General features: G+C 54.1%; 8 protein-coding genes across 8 annotated transcripts; 3 read left to right on the top strand and 5 right to left on the bottom strand.

The window, feature by feature from the left end:
* Positions 1-678: 678 nt before the first annotated feature.
* Positions 679-5,061, top strand: PV07_06301 (uncharacterized protein; the record flags this gene model as incomplete). The annotated part of the gene is made up of 2 exons (XM_016393262.1): positions 679-767; positions 864-5,061. The coding sequence occupies 2 exons, from the start codon at positions 679-681 to the stop codon at positions 4,912-4,914; spliced, it is 4,140 nt and encodes a 1,379-aa protein (XP_016250781.1). The 3' UTR covers positions 4,915-5,061.
* An 841-nt stretch (positions 5,062-5,902) lies between these two features.
* On the top strand, positions 5,903-7,484 carry PV07_06302 (uncharacterized protein). Its single transcript, XM_016393263.1, has one exon. It carries the CDS (start codon positions 6,427-6,429, stop codon positions 6,865-6,867), a length of 441 nt encoding a protein of 146 aa, XP_016250782.1. The 5' UTR covers positions 5,903-6,426; the 3' UTR covers positions 6,868-7,484.
* Positions 7,028-10,599, bottom strand: PV07_06303 (uncharacterized protein). Its single transcript, XM_016393264.1, has one exon. The coding sequence runs from the start codon at positions 10,424-10,426 to the stop codon at positions 9,332-9,334; it is 1,095 nt and encodes a 364-aa protein (XP_016250783.1). The 5' UTR covers positions 10,427-10,599; the 3' UTR covers positions 7,028-9,331.
* On the top strand, positions 8,170-9,030 carry PV07_06304 (uncharacterized protein; the record flags this gene model as incomplete). The annotated part of the gene is made up of 2 exons (XM_016393265.1): positions 8,170-8,362; positions 8,420-9,030. The coding sequence occupies 2 exons, from the start codon at positions 8,170-8,172 to the stop codon at positions 9,028-9,030; spliced, it is 804 nt and encodes a 267-aa protein (XP_016250784.1).
* A 282-nt stretch (positions 10,600-10,881) lies between the features above and the next one.
* PV07_06305 (uncharacterized protein) lies at positions 10,882-15,430 on the bottom strand. The gene has a single exon (XM_016393266.1). It carries the CDS (start codon positions 14,794-14,796, stop codon positions 11,353-11,355), a length of 3,444 nt encoding a protein of 1,147 aa, XP_016250785.1. The 5' UTR covers positions 14,797-15,430; the 3' UTR covers positions 10,882-11,352.
* Positions 15,431-16,725: 1,295 nt separating this feature from the next.
* On the bottom strand, positions 16,726-17,781 carry PV07_06306 (uncharacterized protein; the record flags this gene model as incomplete). Its single annotated transcript, XM_016393267.1, has 1 exon — positions 16,726-17,781. One exon carries the CDS (start codon positions 17,779-17,781, stop codon positions 16,726-16,728), a length of 1,056 nt encoding a protein of 351 aa, XP_016250786.1.
* A 29-nt stretch (positions 17,782-17,810) lies between these two features.
* On the bottom strand, positions 17,811-18,190 carry PV07_06307 (uncharacterized protein; the record flags this gene model as incomplete). The annotated part of the gene is made up of 2 exons (XM_016393268.1): positions 17,811-17,934; positions 18,009-18,190. 2 exons carry the CDS (start codon positions 18,188-18,190, stop codon positions 17,811-17,813), a joined length of 306 nt encoding a protein of 101 aa, XP_016250787.1.
* Positions 18,191-18,362: 172 nt separating this feature from the next.
* Positions 18,363-19,381, bottom strand: PV07_06308 (uncharacterized protein). The gene has a single exon (XM_016393269.1). The coding sequence runs from the start codon at positions 19,294-19,296 to the stop codon at positions 18,460-18,462; it is 837 nt and encodes a 278-aa protein (XP_016250788.1). The 5' UTR covers positions 19,297-19,381; the 3' UTR covers positions 18,363-18,459.
* Between the last annotated feature and the right edge of the window lie 465 nt (positions 19,382-19,846).

The following is a 19,846-nucleotide window of genomic DNA, read 5'->3' on the forward strand; positions in this document are numbered from 1 at the left end:
ATTCCTTCAGTCATTCCTCTCTTCATCTACCATCGGCCATCATCTGCGCCCTGTTCACCTGTCCTCTCTCCTTCACGCCTCTCCTCGGGAACAGGTTCCCATCTTCACTTTGCCACTCTCAGTACGCCCTCGCGCCCTCCTACGGATTCTACACGCCACTTGACACGCGACGTTCTTCGCAAGTTCTTGTTGTTACCTACGAGTCTCACTCACGCCGGTGTACATTGGTCTCACCGCTGAATCCACCAGCAACAGCCCCTAGCACGCATTTTCGGAGTACTCTCGGCTAGGCCAGGTGAATAATAAACAAACCTTCTCCAAGGGGCATCACTATGTGCACATGGGAACATCCTTTTCCGGGGCTACAGCGACCTTCACGCACGCTTTGCGACGGCTTCTTCCACCGTCCGTCAGCTGAGTGTCCGGGTCCTTGCGGAACACCCTCACCCTCCCGCCCACCAAAGTCATACTTTCCCACACGTAGCGCAGGTTTCCACAAGTACCCTGCTGAAGACTGAACGGGCCTGGAGCACAGGCCACTACACCTGGACCCTGGCTGCTGTTGGAATGTAGTCTGGTTGCTATGCTCTGAAGGAGACAATGCGTCTCGTGTGCACTATTCCCAAACCGGATTTACAACTGCGTCCGTCCAGAAGATACTACAATGCCGCTTTCAATATGTCTAAACCACCGAATGCAGCTGCTGGGACCGTCGTTGATGCACGCGGCCAGCTACAGAAGATGCTCTTTGTTGAGCCAGACTCAAGGTAAGTCTTGATTTATTTCCTTCATCCTCGCCACCTTCGGTTCCTTTGCACCTGTTGTTTTTGATTTCTCTCGTCGTGAAAGAAAATGGCTCCCAGGGCGTATCGCAGCGACTCCAAGCGCCAGTCGTCTAGAGCCGCCAGAACTTCACATGCTTCTTCCAACGTACAATCGAGATTGGTCCAATCCTCGCGTCGATTGGCTAGAATCGGCACCACAACGCAGCTGGAAGGGTTCGCTCCCAACGTCTCCCCTCGGCCACGTCAGTCGCCGACCTCGAGGGGAAATATTCGTCTGTTGGCAGCGTCGGGAACGAATGAACCTTACGGTGAGCTCGCACGGTTACGCTCAGTCATCAAGAGACTCGAAGACGGCCGCCTAAACCATGCATCGATCAATCGATTTATCCCACCGGAACGTAACTCTCTTGAGGTCCTCGAGCTACCTGAGATCGACGGTGACAGCTCACCGGAAGAAGTGGAGAACATGATTACACACATGATCGACTACTTGTTGAAATGGACCGATGAGAAGCTTGTCGAAGGACCCGCAACCGTCTTCGAAGACATCAGACTTATAAACACCTGTCTGCAAAACATCATGGATCTACCCGAAGAGGTAATTTCTTCCTTCGTGGTCCGCAGTTCGCTCAAAACGTTCAGAAGACGATACGAAACATTCGTCAGCATTTGGGCCCTAGCTATTCATCGCGCTCTTATCGGCAAGCTCCTCCGTACCGAGTCTCAGGTGAAGGAGAATCCCACAGCCTTGCTAGAACCAGCATTTACTTCGCTTGTGTCAGATATTCGCACTGCATCTTCGAGCTACCCCTTGCTGGTATTCCTAGACACTGCTCATGACAGCGTTCCGGTGCTCGTGTCTGATGATGCAGCAAAGGATTTGTTGGACCGCTGCGCTCGTTTGCATGAAGTGTTTCAGAACTCAACTTACACTTCCGAACAAAAACAGCTGTGGCTCCTGATCTGGAGAGGCTTGAAGACTGCCTTCGCTGCTTTTGAGCAAGGAGGAGCTCCGACGTCTCCAACCAACATAGAGCGCGATCGCAAATTCTTCGCGCTACCGGGAGTATATCGTGAATTCAAACGCCTGATCAGCTCACCGGATGCGGCCAATCCCAGAAGCATTGAAGATATGGTTGGAAAATACTGTCGATACATTTACGAGTGTCAGGTCGATCCAGGCAACAAATATGAGTCCCTCCAGCGACCACGAGACGCGCCTCTGGAAAGACACACCAAAGAAGCGTTACGAGAATTCATTCAAACAGGCAAATTTGAGACGAGCACCCTCTCCAAGATCCATTTTGCGGTGGCACGATTCAACGAGATTAGTGGTGGGCCGGTCAAAGTCAGAAGATGGCAGCATGATGTCGGCTATGGAGAATGGGAAACCGTCGCGTTGAATCTTCCCTCTCCGCCTTTGCCGCAGACCGCTGAGAGGCGAGCTAGCTACTCGAATGTTCCCTCAAGTGCAAGATCACGGTCATCCTTTGTCGGCGTCGACAGCGGCGAATCTTTTGGAGATGTGGCTCAGAAACCACATAAACGCTTGTTTCCGTATCCCGAGGGAGTCAACATGAAAAGCGCTTTTGACTACGTCTTCTACCCATTTCCTGAGACGCGTGCTCATGAAGTGGTCCAGCACGAGCAAATTTCCAGAGAGATGGGCCAACCAGGAATGGTCTCAGAAGGTCCACGTGTCGAATTTCTCATCAATCGACCTCCTCGTCATGCTCGCGATCCCGATGATCTTTCAGCACCGAACAGGACGCTCAGTCCGTTTGAATGGATTCGCGTGGCGATACAGCGACTGTTTCCACAGAGACGACATGTCCCCAATGCCAAACATCCCAAAATCAACCCTCTTCCTTCGCGTCGTTCGCAAAAAATTTCTGCACTAAAACCACCCCCTCTTCCCATTGATTCAAAAGCCAGAGTGCACAAGTCCACCTCTGCAGCAACTCCAAACCTCAAGCTTCGAGGTGGAGGACTCCCATCGAGCCGCCCAGCAGCATCATCCTATAGAAAACGTGCTTTCGATCCGTTGGCCTATCGACGGATGATGATGGAGATCTTCCGAAGGGAAATCCAGAATAAATATGGTCGCAGCGTACGTTTCGACGAAGACGAGATGCTGCGGCTGTTGAAGCAAACATCTTACGATGTCGGGATGGCATTACAATTGTACCCAATATCCACGAGAGACAAAAACATTGGTTCAGCTGGAGATACCGCCACTGCACCACGCCGATACCTTCGTTCAGGGGGGATTACCTCTAGTCAAGCTGCTAGACAGATGAATCAATATCAAAAACTCTTCGGACGGACCTCGGTCGATAACAACGCAGAGATATATGCATACCGAATGGATAGTCCGGCTCAACCAATCTCTGGCATATTTGAAGATCTCCCACCTGGAGAATATGGTGGTGGTGATGATGATGATCAGAATCACGGCCACCAGCAAGCTTTGCCGAGACAAGTGCTAGGTGAACTTCCAGTGGGTGAAGAAACTCACGATGATGGTGGGAGCGACAACACCACTCGCCACAGCTCCAATCAAGAAAACCATGTGCCTGGGCCTTGCCAGCCTTCTCAGTCTCCTCAGTCTCCTCAGTCTCCTCGCAACAACTCCAACCAGGAAAACCGTACGCCTAGGCCTCCTCCGCCTCCTCCGCCTTCTCAGACTCCACACGGGACTCCTACTCCTGAACCAGTTCATTCACAATGTCATCCTTGCCCTACGTATGAAGGCCAGTACCATCATGTGTGTAGATGTACCCACATTATACGCTCCAGCGCGCCGTCGCCTATCGATATTTATGAGGATGAGAATCCAGTTGACGAACCAAATCAGAGCTCGAATCCCCCATCAAACCGAGAAGGGCAACATTCCGAAGCCAGCGACGCGGATCAAGCTACGGACGACGACAACCCTTCCCCTCCTGGCAGCCACAGACGTCCAAAAAGAGAAGAGCCGCGACCCGACGATGATCGATTTGTGCGTGAAGTGTTTGCCAAAGGATTTGAAAGCAAATTCCGAGATCTTGGTACTGGAGTCCATGAGGTTGCGACTGACATGCATGCGCTACCGCCCAACTGGATCACTGACACCGCGTCTCGGAAGCGCCTGGGTAGCAAAATCGATGATCTGGCCAAGGAAATCATGAAATTAAGGAACCAGTACCTGGACTTGCTGGAGAAGGGTGCCCCGATGCCTTTCATGGAAGCAGTAACGCGAGCTGACAGACGGCTGCCAAACCCCGACGTACCTGCCACCATCAAGCGCTGCAACAGAGCGGCGGCCGATGTGAAACAGCAATATGAACGACTATATCGGTTCTTTGAAGAGAAGCATCCTCGACCAAATCTTGGCTTTCGTCACCAATTCAACCGGGTCATTCGAGCAGTGAGCGAGCTGCGACTTCTTTTTCTGGAGTACGACGGCACAGGGACTGATAGAAACATGGCAGGTCGTCAAGATCAGCAGGGCCAAGGAAGTGGAACGAGGGGCCAGGAAGACAATCAAGAAGAGCACAGCGACGACACGCACTCGGACTCCGAGGACACCCTTTCCTCGGGCGAAAGACAGCGGCTGGCCGGAAATCGACCTCCTCCAAAACGCTACGCGATTGTCCCGACTCGTGCGGATTATGAGCTGATGTTTGTGGACGAACTGGCGCGCGAGCTCCGAAATCGCGGGTTCCCGGACCTGAACCAAGTTCTGGGGAGGAGGTACAACAAGGACGACCTGATCAACAAACTCATGGCGCTCGACAGAGAAGGCAACCAACTTGGGCACGGCGCCGACGAAGGGTATCGCCATATTACTGGGGATCTAACGTCTCGGTGTCGGCCACGAGGGTGGGACTTGGAGGACGCGCTCAAGGTGTACTATTTGAACCAGCGGAATACGCGGGTCTTGGCACAGAGAGCGAGGCAAGAGGCGAGGCGACAAGCAAGAATTGCCCGAGGGGTGCAGTCCCCAGCGCCAGTGATGCCGCGAGCGCAACCGAATCCATTGCCGTTAGCCGTTCCCCGTCCGACCACTCATGTTGCCAGTCCGAAGATCTTGTATCAAAACTCGGAGGATTCAGATACGCCGAGTAAGGACCTCCGTCGGAAATAATAGTACGCAGAGCAGTTGGAGGAAAGGGGGCCACTTCCATCCGGTGTGCGAGAAGTGGTGTGGTGGGAAACTGTTGAGGAGTGTTTAGATGGATCGTGTCGGGGTTCGTAGGCCTAACCAATGTGGTGTGGGAATGCGATATGGTAGTGTCGCTGTAGTCAATCTAAGATGAGTGATTTCAATCTTGATGTGCCTATTCATCCACCAGCAGTTCTTTACGTCTTTGCGCTGGTCACCCTAAAACCGGTGTGGTTGGATGTGGTTCGACCCTGGTTCAGCCTTGTCAAGCACTGGGCTGGCCTGTACTTCCAACTCTTTCTTCAATCATAGGTGGCCAGGCACTCTGTGGCTGGACACGAGTTCAGGATCCGTCTGAGATGTTAGGAGTTCATTCGATTGCAGGTAGGTAGGTAGGTGTCGATGATCGGAGGAGGTGGGCGAAGGACTGTACAGAGTACAGAGTATGTAGTAGAGAAGAATCAGTCGAAGAGTTCACGGTGTGCGGAGTGCAGTGTTGCCAAGTCTCAATGGAAAGGCACTGCCCACGACGACAGTGATATTTCCCACCATCATTGACTCCAGACTCATGGGTTGCGTCTCTTTCTTCTCCCCCTAAGATTCCCACCTACCATAGCAGTCACGATCTGGAAAAAGAAGAGCCTCGGCATCAGTCTTCAGCACGCGAATACGAGAGTATTACGTCGTCGCCCTCGTCCCTCAGCCTCAGTTCTGCTCGTACGCCATAATCCCCCCTACCGCAACCCCCTTTTCCCCCACAGAGATCGCCCGGAGAATTTCAACAGCACTCCACACCTACACAGCCCCCTGCACATCAAACACGAACCGCTACATTGCGAGTTACGAGTAAGCCTACGGGAGTGGGGGTACAATACTGGGTACGGGGTTCCTCGTGGATACTCGGGCCAGAGACCTGGATGGCCATTAGCTGCTGGTAGATGGCTAGGTGTTTGGCCAGCGCACACCCCAGTCGCAAGGGGCTCTCCGTATCCATTGCGGAGACAACGATCGGCCCCTCTCATTAATTTGAGCCAAGAACAATGGAGAAGGAACGGAAGGGAGAAGAGGAATGATGATGGTGACGATGGATGTGGGAGTGAGAGTGTCTTGGAAGATCCCAGATATAACAAGGGGAGAGGAGGGAGAGCAAAGAGTTAAGTATCACGTATTGCCCCTTCGTTCTGTCCTTTTCTCGTCCACTCACTCCCCTTTATCACACAACACACACTGCTCTACTTCGCGTTATCGTGTTTCATTGCCGTCGTGGATCGGGAGACTTGTATCAAAGGTACCGCTTGTTTGAGAACAACATCCCACCACACGAAACTGTCACTCATTTACCTAACCTCCATCCACTCATCCATCCATTCACCAGTCTATCATCTATCATATCGCCAATCTTCTTTTCGTGGAGCAGCAGCGCCAGTTCCACAAGATCACCACACCACCTCCCTGACCATCTCTCGCATCAAGCTTAGACACCAGAGAACAAATATGCGTCTCCCCAGCCTCACCCTCGCCACACTGGCTCTCGCCAGTCCCCTCGTCCACGCCCAACTCGACTCGCTCCTCTCGGACGCGACCTCGCTGGTCTCGAGCGTCGCGTCCGTCATCGGCACCGACACCGCCACCGAGCCGCTCATCACCAGCGTCGAGTCCGCCATCCAGAGCGCCACTAGCGCCCTGTCCCTGACCGGCGACGGCGCCAGTCTGCTCTCGTCGTACGTCTCTGAGGCGAGCACCGCCCTGGCTTCCGCCACGGCGACAGGTACAGGTACCGACAGCGGCGCGTCCACCCCGACCACGGCGGCTGGCTCGGCGGCGACAACGGCGGGAGGTGGAAGCAGCACCGGTGGCGCGGCTGGTACCGTCGCCTTGTCGGGGGTGGGTGTCTTGGTGCCGGCCGCCGTGGTGGGTGTTGTTGCCTTGTTGTAGCGGCGCCAGGTGGCCGGTCAACAAGATCCCTCATACGGGCAAGTGTGCTGCAAGGCGGGACGGTGTTTCTCAGCACAGCAAGGAAAGGCAGGGTCATGGCATGGCATGACATGACGTGCTATGACAATTGCAATGCCGTTGAAGAACAAGGCCTTGCGGTTTTTTTTTTTTTTCATTTCGGGGACATGGATGGGACATGATGAAACCCTTGCCCGAGTTGTATCAACTATGTACCTAATAATCACTTGTCAACCATTTCCAAAGCACAACCCAAACGAGAGTGTCCTCCTCTGGCACTCTTCCGCATCAGGCACCCGAACTCGGGACAAAAGACAGTGCGGGAATTCCACGGGATGGGCCCATTCTGAATAGACGCAGGAGGAGAGAAGGTGACTTTGTTTTCGGCACTCGTTGGGAAACAGTCTGGGCATGGATGGCATCATGGGAGAAGCAAGGCGTCGGACGTGTTCTGGGTACCGTCTGAGCGCATTTGCATGCTCCTGCGAGATCAGCTCGGAGCGGACCTGTGAAACAAGGACAACAAGAGGGAGTTTGTCGAGCTCGGTGTGCAAGATCGCCGTGCCATGGCTGAGAGATTGGTGGCCCGCAGCAGTGCATTTTATGTACTCCGTAATGCATGTTCGTATGGGATCTATCAGTCCGGGCCCTTTATTCTCTCTTTGAACGATTGCCTGCCTCCCTTGTGCCATGGCCAAAGCTCTAAGCATTTCCCTCCGACCTCAGCCGCGCGCGACAAGCGCATCAGTACCGAGTAGATCCAAGCAGTCGCCCGCAATCAACCTCTGCCAACCATGCTCCCTGCTTTTGCGGTGGCTGGCTGGCCGTCAGGGCCGTGGTGCAATCATCCTTCTCATTCCAAGCTCGGACAACCAGCCAGAGCCCAGACGACGCAATGCAACTCCAGATCAGAGGTGAGGCCTGGCGGTTTGAGCTTGGACGGTTGATCCGTCCTGTCATTCGTCGAGGGCGCCAGGAATGCGACCTGTGCGAGCCGTCGACATCAAAACCAGTTTGATCCGAGTCCATTCCTCACTGGAATGCACCGTGTTCAACCACCGGCAACAACAAACATTGGCATCGCCGGCCACCTTCATTTACGTGGCTTCGCCGCTCGTGCTCTGGCAGTTCTTTTGTCTTCTCTTTGCTCTTCAGTCACTCCTTTGCACTTTGTCATTCGTTTGCCGTTTCCTTTCCATATCTTGCAACAGTTCATCTCACACCTTGACGGCCTGGAAAAGACTCATTTCTCCATCTCCGCAACTTGCATATCCCCGAACGACGATGCGTTCTTTCTTGCTTGTCGCCGTTGGCACCTTCGCCTTCAAGGCAATGGCTCAAACATCCACCTTTACCCCCGACATGGCGTGGAATGCCGTTACAGTCGGTCAAGTCTGGCCGATCCACTGGACTGTTGGCGATGGGACCCCCGTCTCCTTGTTCCTCGGGAACACGAGCTGGAATACCCCAATCTTCGGTAAGTCGAACGTACAGAGCGATATGAGGCTGGGACTGACTGACGGTTGTCGCACAGAAAACAAAGCGGCCACCGACGGAGAGTATGACTGGACCGTCGCAGTCCCCGACGGGTTTGTTGCTGGCAACTATGCCCTGGCGTTGGTTCAGAGTGGTGCCATGGACTTCTCTCCGCTGTTCAGCGTGAGCCTCTCTCCCGCGGGATCCTCTGGTTCGACTTCAATGCCCACTTCAATGGCAACATCGATGCCCAATGCTACGGTCACCGGCAATCCCATCTCTGCCACTGTCGACGCTACAACCACAGCCGCCCCAACCTTAACCGTCACATATTGGGATCACGAATGTGGATGCACAAAGACATCCGAGATGCCAGCGACAGCCGCTGCCACCGGCTCAGGCTTGGCCGGCACACAATACACCTGGTATGACGAGGTCTGCGGTTGCACCAAGACCGCCATGGCCCCGGCTCCTACCACCGCTCAATGTCCTGGAAGCGGGTGCACAAGCTATACCGCTCCGCCTGGTGGAAATGTGCCGCCTTCGCCAACTTCGACCTCCGCTGGCGCCCCGGCGCCCTCAGCATCGACATTCCAGGGTGATGCGAACCAATTGGGAAGCTCTGTGATGGCTATTGTGGGATTGATTGCGGCAGCAATGTTTGCATAATTTCGGGATGGTTTCTAGAATTTCATCTTGTCTTGTTTATTTTCTAGATGGAGGCATCTTTTTAGGGAAGTTTCGCATGGACGGCTGCCGACATCAGCCAAGGGCAAGGATATCGCAGTCATTCAGCAGCTGGGAGTTCAGTTGAATGTCGTGGGTGAATGTTGGACATAAAGGGTCGTGGCTCTCATGATCTGGGGCTGGAATTCCAACTCTATGCAGTCTTCAAATAGGTTTCTAGTATCGTTTATGAATCGTCTCACGTTGTAAACTTTGTCATGACCATATCAAGGGTGGTGTTTCCTCATCGCTCACCCTTGATCTTTGCAAAGGCACCGACTTCCGCGCTCGATATTGAAAACGGACTCTTTGGGCCATCTGGTGACCTCGGACTCAGTGCGACCGCAAATAGATCATCGTCTGCAGGGTCGTCCAGTTTCGCTGCTTGGCTCATGGAGTTCAGAGAGGCAGTGGCGGGTGATTGTCCCTGCTGTTTTCTGATAAAGTCTGGCGGTGCTTGAGCGACAATCTTTTTGCCAGTGGTGGCAGATGAGGCGGACCCTGGGCCACTGCGAAAGCTACTAAACGACGAGTATGCCATATCCGATGCCTCGGGTGAGAGAGGATGGGATTCGCGGGTTGGAGTGTTGAGGCCCCTAGCATTGAGGTCCCTGTCACTGGTACCAATGCTCAAGCCTTTGAGCTTCTCGCTCAGCCTTCGTCCACCAGGAGACTTGGGACTTTGGATGCCTGGACTCGTGGGGCCTAGAGATTTGGAAATATTGCTCAGATCGAGGCTCGGGGGTTTTGGAGCCAGGCCGAAGTTGCTCTCGATCCAAGACTTTTCCGACCGTGCCATTTCCAAGGCGATGCCTTCGAGGTTGTGTTCCTCCTCCTGCTTGATCTCCTTCTCCAAGACTTGAAGCCTCTTCTTGGCCCATATGGTGTGCAGCACCCCTTTCCTCCCGCTGGCCTTCGCCGTAGCCCCGAGTTCGGGGGTGAAGATAGCAGGTAGCGGGTTCACTGTCATTCTCAGAGGAGCCTTTTGCTCCACCGCTGGGGTCTCGGTAGGTTCGGTGGGGTTTATGGGAGGATGATACGCCAAAGTGATGTGAGGTGGCACAATGGCACCCGGAGGCAGCAGGAAATATACACGACGGATATTGTCCGAGGGGTTGTCGTCTGCGGGAAAGACGGTGCGTTTGCCGGGCCAGGAGACCTGCCATCGGCCTGATTTATCTCTTGCCTCGTCATCGTCTTGCCATTCAACCATCATCACTTTGGTGCCATCGTTCCCTTTGCCCGGTTCAAACTCGAAGCGAGCGAGGGCCGTGACCGACAGGAGAGTGTCAGGCAGGGTCGGCGACTTGGGCGATTCGGGCGATTCGACTTGTGCCATAGCTGACTGGCAGGAAACGAAGGAGAGACGACTGGGTCTGTGACGGCGAGATCGGACAACGAGAGACTGCGCAATCCGGGTCAAAAGAGGGAACAGAGACACAAAGATAGTGAGCAAGCAGTGTTGGAGAGACAATCGGGGAAATTGAAGGTGGAAGCGAAGACGGTACCGACTTTTAGGATCTCGACTAAGCTCTGTTCAGGGTGTTGGACATGGTTGCAGCCGTGTGTCGCTTCCGCGTCGCTCCTCCATCCAAGTTGCCTGCAGACGAGGATAAAGATAGTGAGATGGAGCACGCGTGCACAACCCCTCGTTCCCAAGCACCATTGTCACCGGCCTGTGTGCCACGAAAATAGCCCATTACCACCAAAGATCACATTGGTCGTTCTATACAAGTCGCCAATAGACTGCGCCGAATGCAGCCTCAACGGCCGGTTATGTTTACGTCCAGCGGCATCAACACCAATCACAATGCTCCTCAGCGCGACATCCCCTGGCATAGACTTTGTAAGGAACTCTTCGTCATAAAGGGGCCAAAACCCTATTGCCGCTGCTCCTGTCTCTTTGAATTCAATGTCACACCCAACCATCCCATCCAGACGGCCTCGCCAATTGTGCTAGAGCTCAACTATCGGGTCGCGGATAGACCAGAAACAAGCATCTATTTCGAACAGACGTCAACGCAAATGAATTGATCAACCCGTCCAAAGCCTCCCTAGGCTGTGTGCTAAATGCAAAAGTACCAAACTTGCCCAAAACATGTTCCTACGAGGCCCTCTCACAATACAGACGCCAACAATGCCGAGATGGGTACACCAAAACTTTTCCAGATGAAAGAATCTCGTAAACCCCTTCGTGATATTCTCGACTCGGCCTGTTTCTCCAATCTGTCTCCATCATTACCCAAAGCCCATATCACGTCATGCTCATCCCCTCGCCACGGTCCCCAGAGGCACGTCCCCGAGATCGACTCCGACGCTGGCTCTAAGCCGAACTCCTTTCCACGACGCTTCGGCCTTCCCACTCGTTGACCTCGTCCCAGCTGAACCGCCGAATCCGTTCCCATGTTCATAGCCGTAGTTGAGCCCTCCCGAATACCGCCCGAATGCCGGTGGCGGATGCTGCCTCTCCAGCTCGGCTGGATGCAAGTCCTCGGCCAACGACGAAGCAAAGCTGCGGACGCTGTTGGCATACGACTGAGGGCGAGAAGAATAGGGGCCGCCTGGAGATGGCCCTCGTGAATGCACAGCGTAGCCTTGAGATTGTCGGTGGTCATACGTCCTGGAGCTCCGTCGAGTTTGTCTCACATATGCAGATCCAGACTCGTAAGGATCACGATAAGATGGCGTATACGACGGGTAGCGATGCTGCTGAGGTCCAGACGACTCATGGTATGCGTCATAATATTCATGAGAAGAGGCGCGATATTCGTCAGGAGGGTGGCATTGCTTCCATTCCAGCGGCTGCACTGCATGTCGTGGAGGTATAACCGGGTAGAGCAACTCATCTGCGGCCTCTTCGTTATCCTGGTGATAGTTTCGCGCCTCCCCAGATTGTTGCCTTAGCGCCTTACTCGCACTCTTTCTTCGAGCCCTCCATACCGCAGCCTGCGTAGCCCACGGATCTGGAGTAATATCAATCGGTCGAGGCGAATGAGATGGCGGAGGAGGAGCTACGGGGTCGGAAGAGCCCCCTTCATAATCAATGTATGCAGGGCGCGGTGAGTGCGGAGGAGGTGGAGGTCCCACCTCGTTATTGACCGAAGGCTGTCGTTGCATGGATGATGTCCGGTATGCCTTCTCTATCATATCCGGCGTGATCGGTGGTGCATCACTGGCAAAACTGGCGGGCCTCAGATTCTTGCCTGGTATGCCTCCTCTGTCGTTAAATGAAGACCTCCGATCCGACATGATACTTTCTCGGTCCCGTATGGATCTGCTTCTAGACCGCGACAATTCTACGGCGGTCTCGTCATTCATCATTGGCCGCGGTTGCGGAAAGCCAGTCGTCATCGTCGCAATATAGGAGCCTTTGGACACGCCGCCTGCCTCGACAAACTCATAAGGGCTTTTCCCCAGTGAAGTACTGACAGTGCCCAGATCGTTGATGATAGCCATCGCTTCAGTCTGGCTGATTCCGGAAGGGTCCCTTGACTTCACCTTTTCTTCTCTAGGTCGACCAAACCATGACCTTGGCCTGCTACGAGACCGACGTCGCTTAGTTTGGAGTATTTGTTCGGGAGCAGGCGATGGAAACCTGATCTCGTTGAGAGGGAGAAAAAGGGTCGAGCTACTAGCTCTGTTGCCAAGCGAGTATGTTTGTTCCAGTTCTGGTACGGCGTGCGAGCGTATCCGAAGATTTTCTTGTGCCTCAGGGGAGATGTGCGGAACACTGTCCAGCTCGAATGACTGAACTCGAACAACTGCTACTTTGCCCGGAGGTTGGCTCGATGGGCGTCGCTTCTTCAGCAGCTTCTTCCGGGCCTTCGCAGGCTTAGTGGGAAGAGGTTCGGGTTCCGGAGTCGTCGTTGCTGGGGCAATGGGCATCGGGTTTGACAATATAGCACGGGGTTGAAGGTTGGAAAATGTCGGTACATAAGGTTCACTCCTTGACTTCAGAATGGACGTTCTCTGTTCAGAGAAGGATGGTACACGACCCGGATCTGGTTCATCGATAGCCACTTGTGCGTCTGGCACCTCTGGCAGAGCCCTGAACTTTGAAGGTGATGGGGTGGGTCGGGCTACTTGAAGTGATCGAAGCGAGTTGCTTGAGCTGTAACCACTATCTGATTTTCCCGGTGCACGAGGAGGCTGGGGTGCCAGACTATGGCTAGACAACTGGGGTTGGAATTCGACGGCCGATTGGAAGCCTTCGTCAATCGAACCCCTTGGCTCGATGGGGGAATGCCAGCTCATAGGACTCTCACAGGGTCGAGATTCGTCGGTCGTCTCGTCATCCTGCTGAATTTGCCGACCACGGCTTTCGTTGGACCTAAAGCTCGACTTGCGGACCACCGAACCAGTTGGAGAAGGTGACCTCTCCAAAGGACTGGTTGGGGAGAGATCCCTAGGCGCGTTGTCAGGTGGAGGCGTTTTCTGGAGTGACGAGCAGGAACTCGCCCTCCAGAGCGAGCCTTCAGACCTGGTTCTCCTAATTGTGCCGACCGGAGAGCTTGATTTCTGCTGGTCGAATGGCCCAGCCCCGAGCTCCGCGATATATTCGTTGGCCATCAGTGAAGCCTCGTCGTCAGCTGGAATGGGCTGGACCACTTCTTGTGCTGTCATGACGCTTTGCAGTGGATGGATTCGTGGCCCAGCTTTGTCATCATTATGCTCCCAGCTAAAGTATCGATATTCGGCGTTGATAATCGGTGGGCTTGACCTCAGGTTGGATAGATTTCCAGACGCAGAGACCAATAGGTCAAAATCTTCTTCAGCATCGCCATAATCGCTTGACACATCTCTACGTGGCGCTGGAGGAGGTCGAAGCTGTTTGGACGCCTTTGAAACTTCGCTGAAGGTAGGCGATGCTCGTCCGTTGACGATTTGCAGTGACCCGTGTCTTAGTCCGCCGAGATGTGAATAGCTGATATCTGAAGGTGTGCCAGCCCGGCCAACTGTCCTCGGAGGCGGAGGTTGCCAGTCAAAGTCATCCACATCGAAAGCAGTCACTCCTCGGTCCTCCATCTCCTGAATCAGGTTGGGTTGCCGGATCTCCTGTTTTGCGGCGATTTGGGATGGTTTTCTAGTCGCTGTACCAGGGGCAAATGAGGATCGACGCATGGGAGGAATGGGCGCCGGATCGGGGCTTCTGTCCATAGACCCATCTGATTGCGGGACCACTGCCGTATCGGAGTCCAGGGGGTTCATGCGTTCGCTGCTGGGGGTACGGCTTATACTGGAAGACCTCTGTAGAGATAAACGCCGGAGCAGCAGAGACTTCCTCTTTGGTGGTTTGATAGGTGACAGAGGGGGTGCTACCGGTTGTTGCATCGTTCGTGATGGACTTGTCCCAGCTGAAGTAGCCTTGCCCTCTAATTGACTGACCATGTAGGCGACGCTGAAGCTCGAATCGTTCTTGTGTGCGCGGAGAGGGGAACCCGAGTCTGTGACAGTGGTGTCTCCGCGAGACTGTTGCCGCGGAGCTCCGTTGCCCGAGCCGGAGGACAATGGACTCGACAACTCTGTACCGCTAGCATTCTGGCTCTGCGAAAGCGGTGCCTGGACTCTGAGACTCGACGTCGAGATCCCCGTGGGGAATTTGGTTGTGTAGCTTGTAGGGGGCTTAGACAAGCGGTTTCTTCGACGAGGCTCGGGTTCTGTCTGCGCAGACTCTGCAGCGAGACTTGATCTCCTCCTTGCAAACCACATGCTGGCAGATGCAATATATGTTGAACTTTATACAACGCCCATGTGTTCACTCCTGCAAAGGCAAAGCTTCCTGGGCCTTACTCTCAACTGGGAGGTTATAACATTGCCACCATTGCTCAACCATTAACCATATGGTGGTCGCTAGGAGATGACGACGGAGCGGATTGGTTGTGAAGAGGTTGCTGAATCACGGCCGAGAGTATCGACCAGAAGAGCAGAATTGTATATCTGTCAAGCAGGGCAGATGAGATGAGGTCAGTGGCCCAGGTGGTGACAGTCGCCCGTTCGCAGGCGGGCGGGCGGGCGAGAACAAGGTGGAGATTCTGAAACGAACGACGGGTGGTAAACAAGGTCGGTGAGAACCCAAAGGAATGGATTGTTGTAACGAATTAGGAGGTAAGGGGCGAAACAAATCCAACAAGAGCAGCACAAGGTCGGTGAATCGAGTAATCTGTTGCCGGACAAACGAAGGAAGTGGGTGGAGGTGGTGGTGGTGAGGAGGAGGAGGAGGAGGAGGAAGAGAGAGGACTGTGGCGGTGGAGGTGGATAGAAGTGGTCAGTGCAGCAGCGCAGTGACGAGCTCGACTATTGTTCCGTTTCATATTTCATGGGGAAATGGCGACGAAAACGCAAGGACCAAGTCGCCCTGGGAAGCTCAGAAGCTATGGATAATGCAGGGCTGATCCTTTCATGTGCGGGAGGTGCAGACGAGTGCAGGATGGGCAGGGGAAGGGGCTTGATTGGCTGAAACTCGCCCATGTAAACAATTTCAGGTCGCCCGGAGACGCAGCAGCCAAACAGACCCGAAGCCCAGCGCCCAGCGCCCCGGCCTCGCCCACAACCGGATTTCTGCACGGCTAATTCCAAGCATCAGCCACCGCTAAACCCTTCTGCTACCCACCATCGGACCACCGCCATCGCGACCGTGGCGCCCCCCGGAAAGAAGGTCCAGGGTCCAGGGCCTAGAAGTAGGCACTCGCTGATTCATTGGGGGCGCGTAAGGGGGGGGCACGCCTGACGCAATCGATCCAGCCACTAATGGACGAGCCCCAAATCTTGAGATCCGCTGTGTCACTCCGGCTACCTCTCCAGAGATCCTCGATCCTCACCCACATCAGTGCCCATTCTTATCTCAAAGTTGACGGTCCAGACTTCCGCTAAGCACTCTCACGAAGAAACCCCGATAATCTTTGCCGCAATGGGTGGTGGTGCTGGCACGTCTGATGGCGGTTTGTCCGCCGTGGAGTCTCAACTGCGCTACAAATGTGTCTACGGTCCACATCTCACAACGCGGTGAGAGGGAGCTACGAGAAGGAGTTTAACTATCAGAATCAGAACAACGGACCACAAGACCGGACACATGCTGTAAATGGGAACTGCCCGACAAAAGAATGCTTTGGGCACCCTGGGTAAGCAGCGAATACGAACGTCCCAACTCCATCAATATTTGAGACACTTACGTATATCAACACTAACTGGAGCACTCTTGACAGATGGAATACTCTGTCCTTTCCCAGCCTCTCCCGCACTCGAGTGGAGAAGCTACAGGATCCGGATGCAACGAACGGCGCAATTTGGCTTCGGAAATATGTGCCTCGAAGCCGCCAAGAGAGTAAGCCAAAAAGACATGTGCAAATAGTCGGACTTTGAGTTCCAACAGCTACACACATTGGAAAGACAAAGGGAAATTAAAGGGAAAGATCGGACAAACACTAAGCTGTGAGTGAGAAGAATCAAGTGAATTGCATTTTCTAATTTCATCATCCTAAGCTGCAAGGGAGCCGAGATCATCTATTCATACATCCCAGTCACTCCCTGCATGTCCCGTGAGAAACTAACTCCTGAACCTGTTCCGTCATACCGGTAACGCCATGCTATGCAGCCTTTATGCCGGTGTCGTACAGATATAGTCGTCTGCAGTCGCCTCCTTTACTCGACAGCAATGCGTCGGCTTTCAGGTGCGGCCTTGGGAACCACAATGCTGAGGAGGCCGTTCTTCAATGAAGCCCTGACCGCCTCCTGGTTCACACGGTGTGGGAACCAGAAGCTGCGAGAGAACTCTCCCACACTGCGTTCGGTGATCCAGTATTGCTGTTGTGCGGGCTGTTGTTCCTCGACCTTGGACGGCTGTTGCTCGGCAGGAGCAGGAGTCGGCGCAGCGACCTCTGTCTTGCTCTCCTCAGCAGCGGCGGCAGATGAGTTGGCGGGCTCCTCGTCCTCGACCGTGGGTTGATGAGACTTGACGCTACTGGTTTCAGATGCAGGGCCTTCCTCAATAGCAGCCTTCTTCTCAGCTTCGACGGCTTGAGGACGAGCACCAGATTTTGTGGTGCGCTCGGTGCGGCCCTTGATGGTCAGGGTGTGTTCGTCGACAAATTCAATGCTCAGGTCCTTCTGCTCGATGCCGGGGAGTTCACCCTCAAGGGAGTAGGAGTCATTTGATTCCTTGACATCGAAGCGGGGGTTGAATTGTTTCCGGGCTGATCGGCTGGCTCTTTGGAGTTCATTGAAAGAGTCGTCGAAGAGGGAAAGGAGAGGAGCAATGTCACGGCGGGTAGGACCGCAGCGTGCGGGCGCAAAGGCGATTCTTGGGAAGAGGAACGACATGTTTCTGGTGGTTGAGAGCGTTGGCTTGATGATTCTCGAGGCTTGAGGGATGATTCTCGTTCGAGTTGAGTGCATAAGACTTGCTGAACTTGCTTGATGTCGAACTGCAGGAAGGCCTGCGTCGACAAAGATTTTATAACCTTTCATCTTGCCTGATAGAAGGTGCTGGGGCAGTCGAGAGTGATGAGAAAGCAGATTATGTCGACCCTGCCACCTCTTGTGCTGGATGCTTCTGGGAAACGCAAGCATCCTCTGCCTGTTGCTCGAATTTGCCACAAGGCGCCAGATGCTTCGACATACAGCCAGAAGCTTCTGCGTCACGTGATCTCGCCAGGCGACGCCAGGCCGACGACAAGCAGACGGCCAGAGGGCCCCCATATCGATATGAATCCTGTCTGTCGCTGGGCTCAATGGATGTCTCTGACGCCAGGCGACGAGTAGAGCTCGAGCTTGCGGGCTCCCATTCTGATCAGTGCTTCGACGGCCCCAAAGTCCTTTTTGTCAACCTTCTGGTTCTTGCGGAATTCGCGTCTGGAGGATAATTTCATCAACCAATGGCCCTTTAATATCTGACTTGTGAGGACTGCCGAAGAGTCCCAACTCACCTTGCCGCGTTCCGGAAGTTTTCTCTCGTGGCCTGTTGGAGCAAGGTAGAGTGTGAGATGACTGCCTGACAGATGTGGCGAGGCTTGGAAAGAAGGGGACCAACCTCTGGCTTCTTGCCTGCAGCACGCAGACAAGCTCGGTATAGCTTGAGGACTTCGCGTTGAAGTCCCGAATGGCGCATTCTAGTATCTCCAGTCAATGGACAATGTATATGACTGGGCGACGTGTGTGATGCAAGATGCAGAAAAATGAAGCTCGACCTTTTAAAACGGCATTGGATTTTGGCCATTGACCTTTCCGTATTCGGAAAATATCTCTCGCCGCCCTCGTACATTGTGAATTGAACCTTTGGAGCTGCATATCATTCATTTATCATGGATTCATGTCTCATACAAGTCAATTCTCTATCGATCCTCATGTACCGGCAACATCCAGCCACCAAACTGGAGCTCATTTCTCCTCCAAAAACTTCAACAGCTCGCTATTCACCTCGTCCGCTTTGATGTTGGGCAACGCATGAGGTGCCCCTTTAACCACCACCAGCCTGCCATTCTTCAACAGCTTAATCGCTTCGTGCGCGCTCGCCTCGATCGGGACGACCTGGTCATCGTCGCCGTGCATCACCAACACAGGGATGTCGATCTTCTTCAGGTCCTCGGTCATGTCCGTCTCCGAGAAGACCTTGACGCACTCGTACGAGTTGACGAACCCGCACATCATGCCCTGCTGCCACCAGGACTGAATGAGACCCTGGGAGACCTGAGCGCCCGGGCGATTGAAGCCGAAGAAGGGACCAGAGGGGACATCAATAAAGAATTGTGAGCGGTCCTTGATCATGGCCGCCCGGAACGAGTCGAAGACCTCGATCGGCGTGCCCTTGGGGTTGGCTTCGGTCTTGAGCATGAGCGGTGTCACCGCGCTGACCAAAACCGCCTTCTTGACCCGACTAGAGCCATGGCGGCCTAAGAACCTGGCCACTTCACCGCCTCCGGTTGAGTGGCCAACCATCATGACATCCCTCAAGTCGAGGTGTACAAACAATTGCAGCAGGTCGTCGGCGTAGGTGTCCATGTCGTTGCCTGTCCAGGGTTGGCTGGACCGGCCGTGCCCTCGGCGGTCGTGGGCGACGACCCGGTATCCCTTGCTGGCTAGGAAGAACATCTGATTCTCCCAGTTGTCGCTGTTCAACGGCCAGCCGTGGGAAAACACGACGGTCCCGGAGGCATCCTTGTGGCCCCAGTCCTTGTAGTAGATCTCAGTTCCATCGTTGGTGGTGAGATACGGCATCTTGAGAAGTCAAAGCGCAGCTGCTGATAAGATGGTTTGTAAATTGCGTGTTAGGGCCTTCAGAACGGTACTCTTGATGTGAATGGCATGAGAAGTTCGGGGTCCCTCTTCCGACGCCGCATCCCAAGTATATATACCTTCTTCAAGTCTCGTTCTGTCAACCACGATGCAACAGTCAATCTCAAATCTCCGTGGACAGGTTTGCCCGGTTTCCCGATAGACATAATCACACACGACAGTCACGCCGGATCATTGGGCCTCTCGAGGAGCGGCATCCGGATTAAGGCGCAATGAAGATCCATTTACTTGGCACAGTCCGTGTCGACTCCTCGTTTAGGCTGAATCTATCCTGGCCGATTCGCTTCATTGGCCACACAGCAACCTGATTTGAGAATTTGCGTCAGGGGTATTTGAGGACCATTGGCTGCGACGCATCTACCGAATAAGACTGCGGAGCAAATGCTTACGAGAACTGGCGAGCTGGAGTGGGTGCGGAATGTGACCGAAACAGGTACGTGCATTGTGATGCATCCTCTCTACAGTCCATCCA

This window comes from Cladophialophora immunda, assembly GCF_000835495.1.
Source record: "Cladophialophora immunda strain CBS 83496 unplaced genomic scaffold supercont1.3, whole genome shotgun sequence".
Lineage (NCBI taxonomy): Eukaryota > Fungi > Ascomycota > Eurotiomycetes > Chaetothyriales > Herpotrichiellaceae > Cladophialophora > Cladophialophora immunda.

Coding starts and splice junctions, on each gene's coding strand:
- PV07_06302 (XM_016393263.1), top strand. CDS start 6,427: ATGCGTCTCCCCAGCCTCACCCTCGCCACACTGGCTCTCGCCAGTCCC.
- PV07_06303 (XM_016393264.1), bottom strand. CDS start 10,426: ATGGCACAAGTCGAATCGCCCGAATCGCCCAAGTCGCCGACCCTGCCT.
- PV07_06305 (XM_016393266.1), bottom strand. CDS start 14,796: ATGTGGTTTGCAAGGAGGAGATCAAGTCTCGCTGCAGAGTCTGCGCAG.
- PV07_06308 (XM_016393269.1), bottom strand. CDS start 19,296: ATGCCGTATCTCACCACCAACGATGGAACTGAGATCTACTACAAGGAC.